Raw genomic sequence first — 19,084 nt, forward strand, 5'->3', positions numbered from 1 at the left:
CACACAGCATTCGCAGCCTGCCCGGCATTGCCTCGCCGCATCATCAGCCCAGTTAAGAATGCAGCCATGCTTGCAGGAGACTCAGAGGAGGAGAAGTCTGCGGGCAACAACTGCCACTTCTTATGCGAGCCATTCCAGCTGAGGAGGATCCTGCTTGGGTCTCCGATCAAAGAGGAGGAAATTGAACAAAATATCCGGGAGGCAGGTGCGTTCAAGATTCCGGAAAAGAAAAAGTGCTCTCTCGGTGTGGCCATAATATTTTTATAGCTGCACAGGGGGGGGGGCTTTTAGTGTCTGAAAAGTCCAGTTCACATAACACAACGGCAACAACTGGTGGGCAGTACCAGCAGACTCATTAGCATTTGACCTCTCTGAGAATCCATCACTTTTTTTTATAAGAAGGTTGCAGCACTGCCAGATTCTGCACTTTTAGAGATGTCAGTCACTTGCTGAAATCAGACTGCAGTTTGTACAGTTTTCTCCGGAAGGCGCTCATGCCCCCGTGGGCCAAAGGGTTACCATTACTTCAATGGGCTCTATTAATGTCTCTGTGGGGACCTCCCAAATCACAAACCTGCTCACGGGGGTTCAAAAACATTAGTGTTTGATATGCCACCCACTATTGCCCTCCAGTTTTCTGACTGATTTACATACAAATTGATCTTGAGGTAAATCAGATGTCACTTTTCTCCGGGTCACGGGAAACATGCTACGATAATGAAACCAGGGTCCGCTGAGTGCGGCACTCGCACGAGCAACCAGCTGGGTCTCATCCCTTCGTGCGACGCCTCGGTCTGCATTCCTGCCCACGGGCGGGTGCGCACGCAAGGATCGGTGTGATTGTGTATGGGGGGAAATAACTTAACATCACCAATTTATTTTACCAATAGAAGAAAAAAATGTGTGTGTGCTCATGTGTGATCATTCATTTGACAGCCCTGTATAGAATACATGCTTCCCCTGTGACTTGAGGAGGGGGGGGGCGTCTGGTTTGTTGAATTCATTTCAGAAGCTGCAAACTTCATGTTGTTGGAGAGGTAATTGTAAAGAAAAACGACAACTTGTCCTGCAGTATTTGATCAGTTTGGTGTTTTATTTTCTTTATATTGGAGATTTATGGCATATAAAGCCGATCAATAAATCACTCCTTGAATGGATTCCTCCAGGCTTCCCCTCCTCACGAAGAATATATGGCAGATACTTTAGCACATTTTAAATATGTAACATATGCTCACTGGCGCAGTGGTCAGCGCTGGTGCTTCAGAGCAAGAAGGCCACAAGTCGAATCCGACTTGCGGGGCCTTTCTGTGAGGAGTTTGCATGTTCTCCCCGTGTCTTCCTGGGTTCTCTCCGGCTTCCTCCCCACCGCCAAAAACATGCAAATTAGGTGAATTGGTTCCATCACGACCCGATAAAGGACAAAGCTGTTTGGAAAATGAATAGCATATGCTCAGCTTTCTATGGCTTGCCACAGCGTTTCTAATACATGAATGTACTGTTTAAACTTTCTAAGGCAGCCCTTGGCATCAAGTAACTCCCTGAAGATGAGAAAATTAACTTGCTGAAAGTCATTTGAGTTTGGCAATCCATCGTAGACGATGTACTTTAGAATGAAAGATCAATGTGACAGGCCTGTCAGCGTAATGCATCATTGTTACAAAGTCATCCAGCATTTAATAGCCTTGATATTTGCGTCATACCGTCAAACTCCTCGTCATTCTTTAATACGTACAAGGCAATTCTGAGAAGTCATTCTGCAAGAAAGCTTGAAACGGCTGCAAATAAATGCACGATGACACTGAGAACGACGTGGAAAAGCAAAAAAACACAAAATAGGTTTATTGGGAGTTAAAGAATCTGAAGAGCGTTTCAAGGCTTTGGTATTAATATAATACCTTCTCTGAAATGCATCAAATGCTTGAATAGTTGCCTGAAGGACAAGAAACAGATCTAAAACGCTGAGGTACTCAGAATCCTGATCGATTTTATTGCCATTGTCAGTCAAAAGGATTCACAAACTAGAACATTTTCTTGGTGGGTGAGTGACTTCCTGCAGCTGACAGTCAAAAGAGGATTTAGAATAAATGCAAGCGACTCTGAAAAGACCGTATGTGATGTAATTCCTTGACTTCAAATCATAAAATACAATGAAAACAAAAAAGACGAATGATGTGTGGGCCCACTGCTCATCCGTCAGAGTGACAGGCTTGAAATGGAACAATGCCACAGTCTCCTCCCCTTCCGGGAAGCACACTGGGTTAGCATTCTTGTTAAATAACTCATTGCATTCATGAGATTGCTTCTCCTTTTGGTGTGTCCACCAAAACCACACATGCAGAGGGATGGACGCAAGTGTGTGGAAATGCACGGTAAAGTTGGAATGGAATCGTTTTTTTAAGGGATGCATTATAGTAAAGCTGATGTCCATGTGAAATGTGTCCCGTTTCACTGGCGTTTGAAATGATTTAGACGAACATTCACACGGTTTCTGTGTCAGTTTATCTTCCTTCTTCATAATACTGTCATCACAGGACAGGAGAGCTCATAACAGAGAAACGGGGGGCAGTCTCTGGCCAATTTCTGTGCTATGAGGAAAATAAATCAAAGGAACAATAACAAAAAAAAATGACCTGGAACCAGGCTGCACTATTAAGGGTGAAAGGGGAGGGACTTGACAAGCTCTGAGCCAATGGCAGTGCAGGCTTGGCATAATAAAATTTAACACAAATTGCCTGCTTTAATTGGGTTCATGATCTGTGGACTGAAGTGTCAAGAGCAGCAGTAAAAAGCGCTGACAAATGGGAAACACATATTTTCAGTACCATTTAATATACTTGTAAAAAGTGAGGGAGAAAGAAGAAAAAGAAATGCTGGAGACATCCGTAGAGTTAGTGTGAGTGCCACACAAGGAATCACCTGAAGGGGGGAGACCACTGGGACGGCTATAGTTTACCCTAAAGACCAGTGAAGCATGACTATACTGTGTTATTTTGGTCTAAAAAAAATAAAAAAATACTTTCCTCCGTATTGTAGAAAATATTGTAGTTTCCCTTCCAGGCTTTTTGACAATGTTACACATCCTCTGCCAACGCTGTCACACTATTCCACTGATGTGCATTTGTCGTTATTTCAGCAGGAAATGCTCCAACAACGGTAGTAAGTCAACATGGATGTAAGGAATATAAGGATTTATAATAGCTTTTATTTCTAAACGTAAAGCCATTTTGTCTTGGGAAGTGACATAAAAGTAAGTGAATAAAAACCAAAAGCTTTTTACAGACAAAACTGTATATTTTGATTGTTGGTGGCTGATATTTACTTTCTTAATGCCTATTGCAGGTAATACAGTGACTTAGACTGGGTTATATAAGACATTAAAAAAACATGTATAGATGTTTAGGCAGTATTAACATAAAAAATAATAAATAAATAAATAGGAACAAATTTGGGGTTAAATTTATGGTAATTCACCACTCTAAAAGTGCCAAACACTCTTCAGCTAAACACAGCCTAGCAAAGAATAAAAGGCAATGACATTTGGATGAACCAAAACGTAAACGTGCAACACTCTGTAAGTAGTGTAATAAATGTTAAAGCTTGCATCTGCGTCCAGGACACTGCATAGAATCAGATTAAATTAGGTCTGTTCTACAAAGCCAGTCAGATTTCCATATTTTGTCGGCCGTGCAGAGACTCTTTTCTGCAATAGTCACAACATAAATACTAGTGTGACACTCTCATAGAAGACAGACTGACACACACGGAATCCATCCAGCACTGCTCTTCTGCCCCGAGCGCCAGCTCAGTGTCGGTTTCACTCAACAACAACACACACACACACACACACACTGGAGCCCTGACGGCAAAGAGGGATGGGATATAGGAATCTCTGTCCGCTGGTATCTTCCTCTGATAACGATGTGTGAAGGTCATTTCTACCAGATCTGGCAAAACTCCATAAATCACAGTGGAATTGCCATTATGGGTACTCGTGGAGTTAGCTAATGCCTCCCAGTCCTTTCTGACATCCATCGCCCATAACCAAAGCATGTGTACAATAAATAATGGGACATGTGGACGATTTCATCTCACACAGCGTACCATTCTCCTACCTGAGGTCCCGTTTCCCTGCCATGAATCATCCTGACGTTTCAGTGTTTGAAGCTACAGGGGTCCACAGGACAGCACCTGGTGACCTCCGTCTTGTATCAAAATGTAGCGCCTTTGAATTACGATAAAAAGGCTCATTAGTAGTGAAACGAAGGTTTCAGGTTCTCCAGCTGAATGTTTGACACTGTAATGAACTAAAAGGACTCCACAGCTTGATCCACATCCACCCAAAATATATTGTTTTTAGATATATTTCAAGATACCGTTCTAAAGATCCGCCCAATAAACACAATGCATCTTCTTGGATGAGGTAGACAAGTCTTAACTCCCAAAAAACACAATAGAACGTATTTTCCAGTTCTCTTCAAACTTTGACCGCTGTTATCCGTGGTGCCCTTTAAATTTTACACGTCCCACTTACTTCGGATCACGAGGAGAAACAGTGATTCGAAGGATGCGTATATAAATATATGAATTTTAAAATCAGTCCTTTATTTAACCTCTGAAGCTCGTCGCCTTCGTTCAGACACACAAAGACACATCAAAGGCACCTGCGAAACTCTAAATGAGTTCCTCCTTGCAGATGGTACTTGTTATGTTCTTGTGCGCATTGTGCATGCATCTGTGCATGTCTGTCTGCGCCTGTTTGCGCGTGTGTATGTGCGGGTGTGTGCACTGGGTGTACGGTTGAGAGTGACAGGTTTCTGCCCCAAGGCGATGACAAAGCGATCAAATGCAATGTGTCACATATAAATTGCTTTGACCTTTTTTTTTCTTTCTTTTTTTACCTCACTGACTCATGGCTCAATGGCAACAAGGGACGCTTTACCCAACTGGAACGAGTGCTCAAGTCCGCAAAATATGAGCAAATGGCAAAGCGAGGTAAGTGTTTGTCCTCTGCGGGGTCAAAACACGCACGCACTTGGTTCACTTGTGTTCACGCCGAACCAATTTCCCAGGAGACATTTGGGAAAACCTTGAGGTTTTACTTCCGCGCTTTGTCTTCTGGAAGAACATTTAATTTACCGAGGATAACAGATGCCACGAGTGTGAGAATTGGGCTTGCAACAAGCAGACAGGTCAGCCAGCGTGAACTGAGGAGCATTTGTGTGGCGCTTTTACCATCTTAACCTAATAACTAGCACATTCATTTTTTTTTGCTTTGAGCCCATCACACATGGCACCGCTTAAACACACTTCAATCCTTAATGGCTGCATAAGCAGGCTTCACAAATGACTTGGTGGCCATCTGGCCAAAAGTCATGTAAATAAATGGACCTCGAGACACATCTCCAACCAGCCGCTGTGATCGCTCTCATGGCCTAATGCAATATTCATTCATTACTGTCCTTCTCTTCCTCTTGCTGTCGTTAGTAATTGAAATTTTCCAAAATGAAGCATGTTTAATAATGGGATTAATTTCCCATGCAGTGTGATTGACCATGCACAGGGAGCGGGGGGGGTACGGTCCATCTCCAGAGAGGGGGAGGAATTGGCAAGCTTTGAGTCATATACTTAGATATGTGAGTTCATGATTAAAAAAAATAATGATACTCGGCTGTGCGAAGATGATTTATTAATTTAATTATGTTGTATATAATAATAATAATAATAATATATGACAGTTGATTGCCTTGACTGTTGGGGACTTTTCTCATTGAGAGCATCAAACACTTATGGAAGATTGATAAATAAAATAAAGACAGCATTGCTGTCCTTTGAGGAACAGGGGATGAATTCAATATTTTGGTGAGGTGAGAAATAAAAAAGAAAGTGGAGGATAAGCGCAGATTTATGAGAAAAACTTTGAAATAAACATAAAAGAAGTAAGGCAGGGGTTTGGGGGTGGGGGGCTGGTTTGACCTCTCTTGCAGATAATATGGAACAGACTGTTCCTGGCAAGCAAAGTCCAAAAAAAATGGCAGGCCATCACAGGAAAAGAACAAAGGATCGGGTTTCATAATGCACCATTGCCATGTTATGTGGAGGCAGTGAATAAAAGGAAGTGCACATCCAGCTTCAAAAGCTTCATGCTGCTGCTGCAAGTCAGGAAGTGTGCCTCTTGCTGATATCTTTATTAAAGGCCGTGCACAGAGCTTAGTTTCTGAGTGCAAACCCCCTTGTCTTTGAACCACATCCTTCCTGATCCATCCTCGTTTATACTGCAAAGGGTCGAAAAGAGACGACTGCACCTTCAGTACCTCATACCTAATAGGAGAATAATAAAAGTGTACCCCAGAAAAGCTCTAAAGCAAAGACTGAGTACTGATACTATGCAGAAGAAATCCAAACCAATGGTGTCCTTAAAGACCACGCAAGGAATCTCTCACAAGTTAATTTGCGAAGAAGGCACAGGACAAAAACACAATTAATTTTCATGCTTTTCCGTTGACAGCGAGGGGTGAGGTTGGCAGGGAAGGCGGGCTGAGTGCAATGAGGATGTGATGAAAACGGTGGGCTCAGCACAATAACATTGCATGTCTCAGTCAAGACATATTAGGTTAATGAAATGTTCACAGGCTGTAATTATTGTAATGAGAGGACAGATTGTGAAGAAGAAGGACGACAGAGATGCGGCAGCAATCGAGGAAATCTGGAGGAGAAACGAGACAAGGAACAAACACCGTGAAAAGTGACGATAGAGTTTATCTAAGGTGCGAATTCCAGCTACTAAAAGAGAACATTTACAATGAAGGTCAAACATGAACATCATTGAAATCACAAGACAGAGCTGCTTATGTTGCAAATCAATATGCATGATCAGCATGATCAAATCATTCAATAATTTTTTTTTAATATATATATATTGTTTTCTGTTTGTTTTTTTTTAGCTCCTGATGATTAATCCAAGTCTTATACACCTACATTCATTCCTGCTGACTGTATTTAATATTGACCCCCCCAGTCAATGTCTTTGTGTTTGGCTTTGCGCAAAGCCTTTATTATTAAAGTGTCCTCACCTGCTAACACATTACAGCCTGTAAACAACATGAATGATGTGCTGAGCGTGTCACCCTAACACACATGTTTTTAGATTGCATTTTTCAGCCGCGCACACACACACACACACTCTTTCTCCTTTGATTCATTTCCCTTAATGAGCTTGCTGATGTAGACTGGCATGCTGTAATGAAAAGGTAAAGACAAGCAAGCGGGAGAGCCGTAAATACGTCTCAGAGCATGAGGAATAATGACAGGAGCTTAATGTCCAATTAGATTAAAAGGCTCTCTGACACAAAAGCAGGATGCTGAGTGCACTGCTCAATGAGCCTGTGAGAGGCATTGATTAAGGCTAAGCGGATCTATTACTCTCATCCATGGTGCTGATCAACAGCTCTGACTTGTCACTTTCTGAGCGCTGTAAATGTGTCTCTGCATATGGAAATCTGTCCAGCCATTAACAAAACTGGTAACTTGATGTCCAAAAAAAAAAAAAAAAAAAAATATCTATGTCTGTCTTTCACGAGGACATCGACATTTATTTTTTTCCTATACTGTACTACGGTGGCCCTGAAGTGCAAAACACAACAACAAATCATAGCGCACACAAGAAAAAAGGAATCACGCAAACAAGAAAAAACACACACACAAAAATGAAATCACGCAACCAAACAAAGTGATCACGCAAACAAAAAGGAGTTGTTGTCGGTTCGCATCCTCCATTTGGGCGGAGCATTACATGCAAGAAGCAGAGGCGTTCACAGCTACAATGCTGCAGGGCAAGGAAGTTGTAGTTGGGGGCTCCTCATTATTCTGCTCCAAGAGCTCTGTGAGTTTCCCCCCCCCCCCCCCCCCTCCATCGAGGAGAGATAGATGGTATGATGAGAGATGTTCTCTGGAGGAGAAGTGAGCCAACGCCTTTGACATACGCCACAGCCTACATTACCACTCGCATGTCACAAGATCTTGTGTGTGCGCGCCACCGAGCTCAAAGACGACATTTATTATTGCAGGCTGTAGTTTATGTGTGTTGCGTATAATCTGCCTTTTGAAACTCGAGGTCCGGGTTTCCTCTCTCAGATCCGTGGTCCCACAGTATTTATAGCAGACCGCAATCCATGTGCGAGTCATCAATGGCATGCACGACAAAATGGTAAAGGCACACTGTAAGGCTTTAAGAGTCAAATGTGCTTTCAATCTTTTAAGGATGACATCATCGCCATTGTTCTGAACAGTGTTCATGGTTAAGATTCGGAATAATATAGAGCAATAATAAAATGCAATCAGATTACACTCAATCTCAGAAAATTAAAAAGAAGTGCTATACAGTAGTTTCAACTCTCTTTTTTTTCGAAACAGTTGTCCAAGAGACCACAGAGATATGGCGAAATGAGAAGGGGAAAAAATGCCAATCCAAAAAAGACACATTTGAAGTACCGGTAACTAAATAAATGAACTTTAATTTAAACTTACATTACATACATTTAAACAATATTCCCTACCTCAAGACACTACATTAATTTTAATGGCAGGCTAATTTCTGGTAATAAATACATAAATAAACGTATAGTCTTGGTGCATATCCCGAAACGGTTGGATTCACATATGAGTCCAGTAAGAAATATGAATGTGTTGTTATTTACAACACATTAGTGTTATATATATATAAATATTAGTGATATATATTCCATATGAAAAGGCCGTCATCCGGAGGAGAAGTCGTGTCTATCAAGCCCTCAGCAGTGGCAGAGAATTAGCTTTGTGGAGCACTAAAAATCACAAGTTATATTGTTCGAACAGCAGAAAAACTTAATTAACTAGGTGAGCCCCCGGGGCTCTTACGAAATGCCTCCCCAAGCAACAGCAGAGAGCAAGAATGACCCCCCCAGCTACCACAGACCTGCTTACGGATACAGAAAATATGATTGCTTTTCATATTCCACTGAATTTTCAACATTTCTCATTTACCTCAGGATATGCAGCCGCTCAGAATATATTAGAGTAGGTGCACGGCAGGAAGAGGGGCCGTGCGTGTTGGGGGGGGGGGGGCGTTATTCGCTAAACGAATTTTAATAAATGACACTAAAACATAATGAAACATAAGACAATATGGAAGCTTAAATTAAACGCTTGTTGAAGTATGCAGAGTGTAGATAATGGGATACAGTATTGAAACAGATGAGTCTAAGGAGGTGTGTAACGCCGCATGTTCAATTTATATGTAAATCAATCCACGGAGCAGAATGACCTCAGCCAGGTGCCGGAGGATGTGGAAGCGAGCCCCACCCAAAAGGGTTTTTTTTTTTAGTTTTGAAATCTCTTGAGCTTTTCCCACACACTGGGTGTCAGCCCGGTGTTACGATAACTCATTAGAGGGTCGGCTAACAAGGTGATCTATTCAAGTTATTCTAGGGAATTTCCATAATAGATGGAAACCCCACATCTGCCACACGCGCTTTTCACAACAATAGCATTGCACGACATTGAGTTTTATTGATTACACTGATTACGTTAAATCGAAATAAGAGAACACTACACTTAGAAACGGATCCACGGAGGTATAAGATAGACTTGCATTACCCCCCCCCCCCCAAGGGAGGGACATAGGCGGAAGTATGACGCCCCCACGAACCGACGTCCAAACCTCAGCACTGATTTCCTCATCAACTTGTAGCTGAATTATTTTATTAAATGTTTCAATCTTTCGATTCTTCCCTTCATTGATCATAGTTACAACTCTGAACGGGATAAGATGCCAATGAGAGTTAAGGAAAAGCTCTTAACACTATCCTTCTTAGTGTGCATACACATACAGGAACCTCCGACACGGTGGGAGCGCCCCCTCCCCCCCTTGCCCGTGTCAGTATGAGGCGGATCAATATGCCACATACCTGCCATACCGTTCCATGTCACCTTCTCCATCCTGCTGCGGTCTGAAACGGCGATATGTCTGCCACACTGGCCCTCATCGCTACAGAGGAGAACAAATGATGCCGTGCGAATACCCTGAGGTGCGAACTTTGACCTTGCACACACTGGAGACACACTCGCCAGACCGCTCTGTGTTTTTTGTGCCATGTGATGGTGATTGTATGGGCAACAAGAAAATGCACAATCAGACAATCCTCTGCATATTTCAACAATTAAAAAAAACATTTTTTTATTTTTATTTATTTTGTTCTGTGGAGCAGAGTCGCTGAAGTCCCACTGTCTATCAATCACTAATGGTGTGTGGATCAGTGGGAGGCCGGGACACCTGCGTCTGCTGCCTGATAATGAATGTGATGAAGACAGATAATATTTTACCCTGTCTGAAGCCACGCGCTCGGCGAGAGAGTGATTACTGCGGTAATTGGGGCCCGTGGCTGCTGCCGCTGGAACTGCTGGCGGTGACGCCGCCTCGGCTAAAATACAGATAACAGTTGACGTCGCCCGGGTCGGGAAAAAGAGCAGCAGCTTAACAAATCATCAGTGATCACCCGTTTCCCTGCTTTCACTCTTTCTCTGTGTGTGTGTGTGTGGGGGGGGGGGGGGGGATTTGCTTTCATTAGAGAAAGAAGTGATGCGTTGAGTTATGTTTGGCTGAGGTTTATAAAGCATTACATCTGATAGACCTCTCCGTCATCAAGGCCTCGTGTAATCGGCAAAGGTCGGTGGCTAATGCTTCATCTGTACGTGGAAGATTTCGAAGTGACGACAGTTGAAGACAGAGACGTTTTTTTTTTTTTTGCTGAACAGGAAGGGTGTGACGAATGGTGATCAGGCAATTAAATAGTCGTTAAAGTTATAAACAAATGTAAATATGTCTACGAAATGGAGTCTTCTGCCACACCTGTTGGACCAATAGCCGATTCACAAAAAAGACAGAGCAGAAACTCGCCAGCTCCATCTTCAGTCTTTTATTTTGAAAGACATCAGAGGGGATTGATGTCGCGCCGCACCTCTTCTTGGTGCTGTTTGTTCGGGAGTCCTGAGGGGATGGTGGGTGTCCTCCAGGTAGCCCTGGTGTGTGGAGGGCGCCGGCACTAAAGAGTGGGATGCGCTTAATGGCCATCTGCTCAGAGAGCAACCTTTTTAATGAAGACAGATGTTGCGAGGATCGATACCAGGGGGCTCCAGGCAGGGGCTCAATGGTAGCCCCCCCTTATATGTCATGACCCCCCGGGCTGTCCTCTGTGCTCTGTCGGCACGCAAACACCACACTGGCAACAAGAAATTCCAATGCGTCTCCTGAAGCTGTACCACTGCTATATCAAAGAAGCCACACACCCACAAGCATGAGCTGAACCGCTTAACTATGACAACCGCAGTAGTGGAATAGACTCACCCTGGGTTACGGCTGAGTGTACTTCAACTACGCTATTTACTGCAGTAGTGGAATATACCTCTCGCCCGTAGACTGCTGGGATCGGCTCCAGCACGACCTGCGACCCGGTTACGGACAAAGCTTATAGGAAGATGAATGAATGAAATGAATAAATGGGGGGGGGGGTTCTTTCCTGGTCTTGCATGTTAAATATGTAGATATACGCAAAGTTCTAAAAACACTTATATGAAGCCGTGTCGTTATTGTTTCCTCATGCTTTGTCAACCAGCCACATCATTTTACGCGTGGCCAACCTGCGTTTAATTGGATTTCAGTTGCTTTAATTCCCTTTTGCTCTTCATCCTTGTGTTCATATACTGAAGTCTTTAGGTAATGTTTCAGTGCTGTGATTATGCTCCAATGCTCAGGCTACATCATCCTGGATGTAATTCAAGAGCGAAAATATATATATGTTTTTAAATCCCACCCTCATATTCTTCGCCGTGAATGGCGGCTCAATTTAAAAACAAACCTACAGCTTCCGTGTCGATCTCAGCACGGGGTCTGCTAACATCAGCAATCTTTCATTGGCGTCATGATGTTGGGAAAACATAGCAGGAATCAGAAAGAGGAGGAGCCCGTCTTTCCCAGGAATCCTTTTCTATTTTATACAACACAGGCCTTCTCTGTAAAGGTTATTAAAGAAAGTCATCTAAGATTGATGGATGGCGATGTAACGCGCTCAGAGGCCCATCTCGCTCGCACTCATCTTCATCTGAGCATTGGGCGTGACAGCCGGAGAGCGGAGGAGGAGATGAATGGCTGGATCGTCTCCTTCCTGTAGTTCGTGTGCAGCGGAATAGTCGGGCATCTCTAAGAGCGCACTATTTATTGGCGGTTTTTTAATTCACCACATCTATCAGAAATCAATTTGGCGCTGACACCTGCAAAACAAGGTCATCTATTTGGACGTTTGTGGCAAGCTTTAAATGTAATCCCCACTTACAGGCGTGCCACACGGTGTATTTGTGTGCTGGAGTGTGTATCTATGAGGTGCCATAAGCTAATAGAAGCTGTTATAATGAAGGACGACACCAATAAATTGTTAACTCTGACACTCACCACAGGACTCTCTCTCTCTCTCTCTCTCTCTCTCTCGAGCTGCAGTGAAAAGGATTGACTCAGCCTTCACTATAGCATATTTGACTTGAACTGTCATTAACAAATCAAAAGCAGATTAATGAATCACCGAGGTTCGCATTACCTAAAGTGGCCATTGTAATCTAAGGTGAAGAGAAATCACGCGTGGCCGTCATCCTGACATCGGAATGAATGTGTTGCTTTCTTCAGGAGTGATGATGCTTGTCACCTAGAGGGAAAAGAAATGGACCCTGTAAGTGGTGGAGACTCTATTATAGCGTTAATTCTACCGTGGAATGGAGCCCTTCACAAATGGGCCGACGCTCATGTCTCCTTTGCTCTTTCTGATCCCATTCCGATGCATCTCATCCTTATTGTCTTCAAACAGCCAGACAGAGGGGCAGCCTTGGACTACAAGAGGGAAGTGTGTGTGTGTGTGGGGGGGGGGGAGGGTGCCATGTTGTTTCAGTTTGATGGAAAAGGCTTGCCAGCAGTGCAAATGTTACCCAATATGAACATATGCATGAAAGCACCACCCCAAGAGTTGGTGTTTGTCATTGAAACGGAGCGCAAGTGTCTCTTCACTGTTGTTCTGCCTCATCTCAGACACTTTGTCACCCGGTTCCACCCTGACATTCGGGAATGACTCACTCATGACTCACTTAGTGCAGTGAGGAAGAAGCAGATTTACAATGAGGCAGGCGAAATGATGCAAAATCTCTGGAACGTTCTGAGTATTTAATGTAATCATCACATTCATGCATTTCAACACCGTCTTGCTTTTTCCTCATTCATTCTTTTTTTTTTTTTTTTTTTTTGTTATTCCAAAAATTATGGCGCAATTAACCGCAATCACCGAATCTTCCCGACTGCTGTGGTAATAGAGACCTCTGCTGGCAAAAAGTCGAATAACAATTCCTACAAAAAACAGTTGCGCGTAAAAAAACAAAAAGGTTTGGGAGCGCAGTATTTTAATTGTTGCCCCAGCAGAGGTCACTACCGGTTTATATTCAAATCAAAAATATTATCTGACAAAAACAAGAGATCCATCTCAATTAAGGGTGATCATAAGGAGAATACTGATGCTTGCGGAAATGAGGTCTTATTTTTGAATAACAACAAGCTCACATATGGAACTGGACAGCATGTTGCTGCTAATCTGACAGTGACCAGCAGCCCTCTGACTGTTGTTACAGGCCAACACTACACTGCAGGACCTGCAGGACCTCATCCTCCATCGCTTCCACATAGCATGCAGATTCAACACGCTGATATCAGGTGGGATTTTTTAATCACAAAAATGTGATGACAAGCTCCCTTTTTTGTTAAGAGTGATTCTATAGTCGGCAAATTTGTTTGGGGCAACAACACAGGACATGGTTTGTGTGTTTTCTTCGCAAGAATATATAAAGACATTCCAACCCCCCACCACTGAAGTGTGGCCTAAAGAAAAACTGTTGTGTTATTTTGGATGATTATTATTTGGATGGTGATAATATTCTCCTTAAGTTCACTAACGAAGGAGTGAATGATTCTTTAGTATACACTTTACTTTATTTACTTGTTTAAAAAAGAGACACTTAAAGGCGCAGACCTCCGCCAAGCAGCTCATTCCCCTCGTAATTGGATTCACACCATCCGCATGGTGACCTGGATAATCATCAGAAGGTTATAAATTGTTCTTGGTGTCTTTATAGACCAACCATGAAAAAGTAAGAGCGAATCGGAGGTAATGAACACGATACAGTGGTTTCAAATGACAGAACATTGATGTGTGTATAAACACTGCCCCCTACCGGTGAAACACAGTACCCTCAGAGATCTATTACAATACGTACTGTATTTTTATTTTGACACACACACACACAAAAAAAAAAAAAATGTTTTGAAGTTCCATAATTAAATCCAATTAAAATCCTTTAACACCGGCATGTCTCGCTGTCAGCGTGGGGTTTGGGGGGGTTAACTTCTGGGAGCTATATTCTGTAGAAACTATTTCGAGATTCGAGCGTCACTGTGGCAACTCATCTACATGCGAAACAGAAAAGGAAATTGATGCACTTTAGACAACATGGTAAATTTCTACCTTCACAAGTTTACAACGTAATGTTGAGACCGACCAACTGAAGGCAGCAGCTTTTGAAAATGACAGTTCAAACCAATGATTTATTCATGTGCATTATATTTTTCTATATTTGTGATTCACATGGTACAATATTTAGGCAGTATTAAGGTTGTATTTTACTGTTTGCCATCCAAAAGTGTGCTGAAATGATAAGTTATATTGCTTATAAGAGCCAAATCACAAAATAAAGGCTTTATATAACAGAAATTAGCATTGAAAGAGCTTCAAAGCATCGCAAACAGAACCTTTTCCCTGATGGGAGCCGCAGGTCCGACTTAAATGAGATGAACTAAGAGCCATTTGTCTTTTCTGCCCTGTTTGTTTGTCTGAGCCATGGATTCGCTCCTTCAATGGACCGCTTTTGACTCTGTTTTGCGTGTGGTTACAGTTTGAGGGCTGCAAGAAAGCTTTCGCTCATCTGGAGAACCTGAAGATCCACTCGAGGAGCCACACTTGGGAGAAGCCCTACACGTGCCAGCGCCCAAGGTGTCGCAAGGCTTTCAGCAACGCGAGCGACAGAGCGAAGCACCAGCGCACGCACGTGGAGACAGTGAGTGGCAGAGCGTGAAAGGAGATAAATCAAATATCATTTGTGTGATTGCTGTGCTACACGTTCCCACAACGTCTACTTATATACAGAAGCCGTATACATGTTGGGTGCCTGGCTGCGCAAAGCGCTACACGGATCCCAGCTCCCTGAGGAAACACGTGAAATCCCACTCCAGCAAAGAAAAGCGGGAAAAGGTGCATTCTGCAACAAAATGCACACATTTCCTTCCCTCTCGTGAATTCTTTTTTTTTTCCGCTTCTTAATATAATGAACTGCATTTGATAATGAAAAGCTGATGCCAGGTTTCATTATTATAAATAAGACTCACCTTTGACCTCATCTAATGAGATGACTATGCTCTGCAATGCTGTCGCCATTTAGCTCTTCCATTTCAGAGAAATGAGGAGGGAACTTGCCGCTGAAATGTCGCCTGTCGCTCTGGATTCAGACAGATGAAAATCCATCTATGCATCTCTATGCATCCACTTTAACAGCTTGCATGCATAAAAATACACTTAATCGTGTTGTCTATCACTGGTTCCTTTCCACTGGCGACCTGTAATTCAAGTTCGGACATTATGGTATTGTTGCCTTTCGCGTGTCTGAAGTTTGTACATGATCTTTAGCCATACCGAGGGTGATAGAGAATAGATAACACATCGCCATAGATACCAGTGGCCATGGTTGGCAGTTATTAAAATAAATCATATTTCTGACAAGTCTCCCACATGCACTTTTTCACTGATGATTTAAAAAAAATGAGGCACATGAAATCTGTTTGTTCGCTGTCCGCTGCAAGTCTTGACATGACCAAAAGCATCGGCTGCTCAAAAGCTCTTTTCGTGATGCCAGTGATCAATAAAAGTCATTGCCGATGAGTGCATTGCTTTAATGAGACGTGTGTCGCCATATCAACTTGAAGTGAACTCTTAAAGGTTAGCGTTTCGAAAATAGAACCGAAAGAATAACATTACGTACCTCGTGTAAATAATTTCAAATGAGATTTCACTCTGAATAGAAGGCAGTGGAGGATTAGAGCATGTTGGAATAAAGTACGTGCAACAAAGCCATCAAAAAGAAAATTCGGATGATCACAACAGTGACACAACACAAGGCTTCAAAGAAAACTCTGCATTAGCATTTGTGCTGTTCCCCACCTCATCAACGATCCCTGTGCCTTTTCTCTAGGTGAGGTCCACGGCTGGTCTGACCCAGGACTCCCTGACAGACTGTTTAACCATCTACCCCCTGCAGCCAAGCCTTTCACCCATAGACAACTTGAACTCATGGCCTGCTGCATCCAATGATTCATACTCTGGTAGCTCTAAAAACCAGACTCTGGATGAATTTAAAAGGCATGTAACCTTGAGTTTATCCATTATATTCAAGCTGACAGCCTTTATGTATTCCTGTCTCAGCTGCTCCACTGGGACAAGACTCCTCCAGAAATCCTCACCTGGCTTTGCCGTGCTCTTTACGAGGTGATTGCAGGTACTGAAGGCCTTTATATTCATAATTATATAGCAGGAGAGGCACCTGTTGTGGACCAGGAAGTGACAAAGATTAGTGAAGATAGACAGGCAATGAAGAGGATGAAGAATGGGAAGGCAGTTTGCCCTGATGACGTGGATGTATGCGCTAGAAAAGAGAGGAATGAAGGTGAGCAACAGTACATGTGTGTAAATGAGAAGGCATATTATTTATTGGGATATTGTAGCAACTGTAAACTGAATACATTCAGAGCAGAAATCCTCTTGCGTTGACTGAACTGTCTTCATGCCGCTGCAGCAGAATAGTCAGGGGTTAAATCAGCTGGAAGCCACATTGTTCAAACGGCGATGCAGCAGAGCCCATGGAAGTAGTCTGTTTTTTCCATTATGAGCTAAACGCAGCAGCGTTGGAAAAGTTTGCGCTGCGAGGGCGAGTTTTCTACATTCTTTTAAGTGGTTAGTTTAAATGTGTTTGTCTCATTCGAAGTCGTGTCATTTGAGTGGGTGAAAGATGGCCTGCAGACATAACAACGGGGGAGGGGGGGGGACACGGCGCATGCCTGTGTTAAATTCATAGCTGACGTGGAACCTCTCGATGGGCGGATTAATTAGTGATTCATCTGCAGGCATGGTTGGTTATCATGCATTTATTTTGAAATTTATATTGGACAAGCTCTTCAAACCTGCTATTTATCAACATTTACAAGGTTCTAATTCAAATGTGGTTGGATGATGATGATGATTCCTTTTCATAATCCCTCGAGTATTTACTTCAGTTTGGAATATTTCAGGTGTGTTGATCCTTCCCCTTGCCGGCTCTTCTCCGGGGACCAACGTGGGCCTTGCTCTTCCACCTGCCTCCCACATCCTCCCAATGGGACCTCCCTGCCAAGCAACCAAAATTTAAAGCACCCCAGCCAGCCTCACAATCCAGGTACTATTAAAAAAATATATATGTAAATGCCGTGGTGCAAGGAGGGAGGAAAATACTTTTAGGGGTGGGCTTTTCATCTGAAGAATCAATTTCATTGGATTTCGTCCATCCCACTGCGGTATACATTCGTGGCGTGAAGCAGTTGGCTGGTGTTTTCTCCAGACAGCCCAACTCTCCCTACCTTTAAATACACGTCACCTCTTTGCCCCTCAGCTCTGACAGCCCGCTAGTCGTGTTTGAGTTGAGGTGTTCAGAAACGCACAAATTGCTTTACCCGCTGAGATAAAGGCAGGCTTGGGAAAGACGGGAAAAGTGCAATTTATGTCACTTAAAAGCGCTAAAGCTGCTGTTCTTCTGCAATGTATAATTTCAGAAGAAAGTTGTAGACATGTGTGGAGTTGTCCTTGATCATAATCGCAATATAGTTTTGAACAAAGTGTACAGCAGCCATGGGCATCCAGCTTGTGTAATGAAGGTACTGGAGGGATAAAAAAGCCATTGAAATTACAAAAACAATATTTGTGCGATGGCTATTGAAGATATTTATCACTTTTATTACCCAAGCATCTGTACTTAAGAATGCTATCTCTGAATGTTTAATGGAGAGAATGATCTTGGTGTGTGTGTGTGTGTGTGAAACTGTTTTTATTTACCCTGTAGAGCGCTTAGGGCGTGTGAAGATGCTGTTCTCTCCTCCACAATATGCTGGGATGAGCTCAAGTCACTTAATGCACGGCGATGCCTTTGGTGACAGCCTCCTACCATCCCAGTGATGCAGCCCTTCTGCACACAGTTCCTTCCAGCATTCTAGGTAATGAAAGCACTGCATACGCGGAATTCCCTCCAGATTGGCCCATTTATTGATACTGCATTTCACAACTCTCACTTTGCATGCATGCATTTGTGTGTTTGTGTGGATACAGGTTCATCTGCAGGATTTAACGTCCAGTTAAGTAAAAGCCAGGCGTCTTAATCAAGGATTGCATGGAGGAGAATTCTTCGCCGTGGGGATGGGGGGGGGGGGCTCCTGCACAGAGGGATATCGCTCCGTTGCCTGATAGTTTCTTTGCATTGCTTCAGGAATGACACTTCAGGTGGAATTACAGCAAGGCAGCTGCTTTATTTCGCCAGACGAAACATTATCTGATGATAAAGCAATCCAAAATGCTGCTGGGTTTCATAACAAGATTTTTCTTTCTCGCCTCTATTGAGCTTCTATAAATAACTGACCTCCTGTCAGTTAATGCCTCATTAATGCCTGGACAGCAACGAGAGCTTTACTTTAATTGTTTTTCTACAGCATTGTGTACAATATTTAGTAGATACTTCAAATGTGACATTTCACACAATATTCAAACTGCACACAGCAATCAAAGCGCAGCATTGAAGGATCATTTATGTATTAAGGTTCTTCTTTGAGCCTTAGCTTTGTAACTATAGTAACAAGACAGCCTTACCATTTCAGTGTGAAGTTCATGGACTTAACCTG

At 43.0% G+C, this 19,084-nt stretch overlaps 1 protein-coding gene across 1 annotated transcript; it reads left to right on the top strand.

Moving 5' to 3' along the window:
- Window positions 1-66: 66 nt before the first annotated feature.
- glis3 (GLIS family zinc finger 3) lies at window positions 67-17,825 on the top strand. The gene is made up of 8 exons (XM_068753167.1): window positions 67-205; window positions 728-834; window positions 15,010-15,171; window positions 15,261-15,365; window positions 16,360-16,489; window positions 16,590-16,662; window positions 17,453-17,496; window positions 17,809-17,825. Exons 1-8 carry the CDS (start codon window positions 67-69, stop codon window positions 17,823-17,825), a joined length of 777 nt encoding a protein of 258 aa, XP_068609268.1.
- The last annotated feature ends 1,259 nt before the right edge of the window (window positions 17,826-19,084 follow it).

This window comes from Brachionichthys hirsutus, chromosome 19, assembly GCF_040956055.1.
Source record: "Brachionichthys hirsutus isolate HB-005 chromosome 19, CSIRO-AGI_Bhir_v1, whole genome shotgun sequence".
Taxonomy (NCBI): domain Eukaryota; kingdom Metazoa; phylum Chordata; class Actinopteri; order Lophiiformes; family Brachionichthyidae; genus Brachionichthys; species Brachionichthys hirsutus.

Coding starts and splice junctions, on each gene's coding strand:
- glis3 (XM_068753167.1), top strand. CDS start 67: ATGCTTGCAGGAGACTCAGAGGAGGAGAAGTCTGCGGGCAACAACTGC. Junction 206..727: donor ACAAAATATCCGGGAGGCAG/GTGCGTTCAAGA, acceptor TAATGAAACCAG/GGTCCGCTGAGTGCGGCACT. Junction 16,663..17,452: donor TCTTTACGAGGTGATTGCAG/GTACTGAAGGCC, acceptor GGAATATTTCAG/GTGTGTTGATCCTTCCCCTT.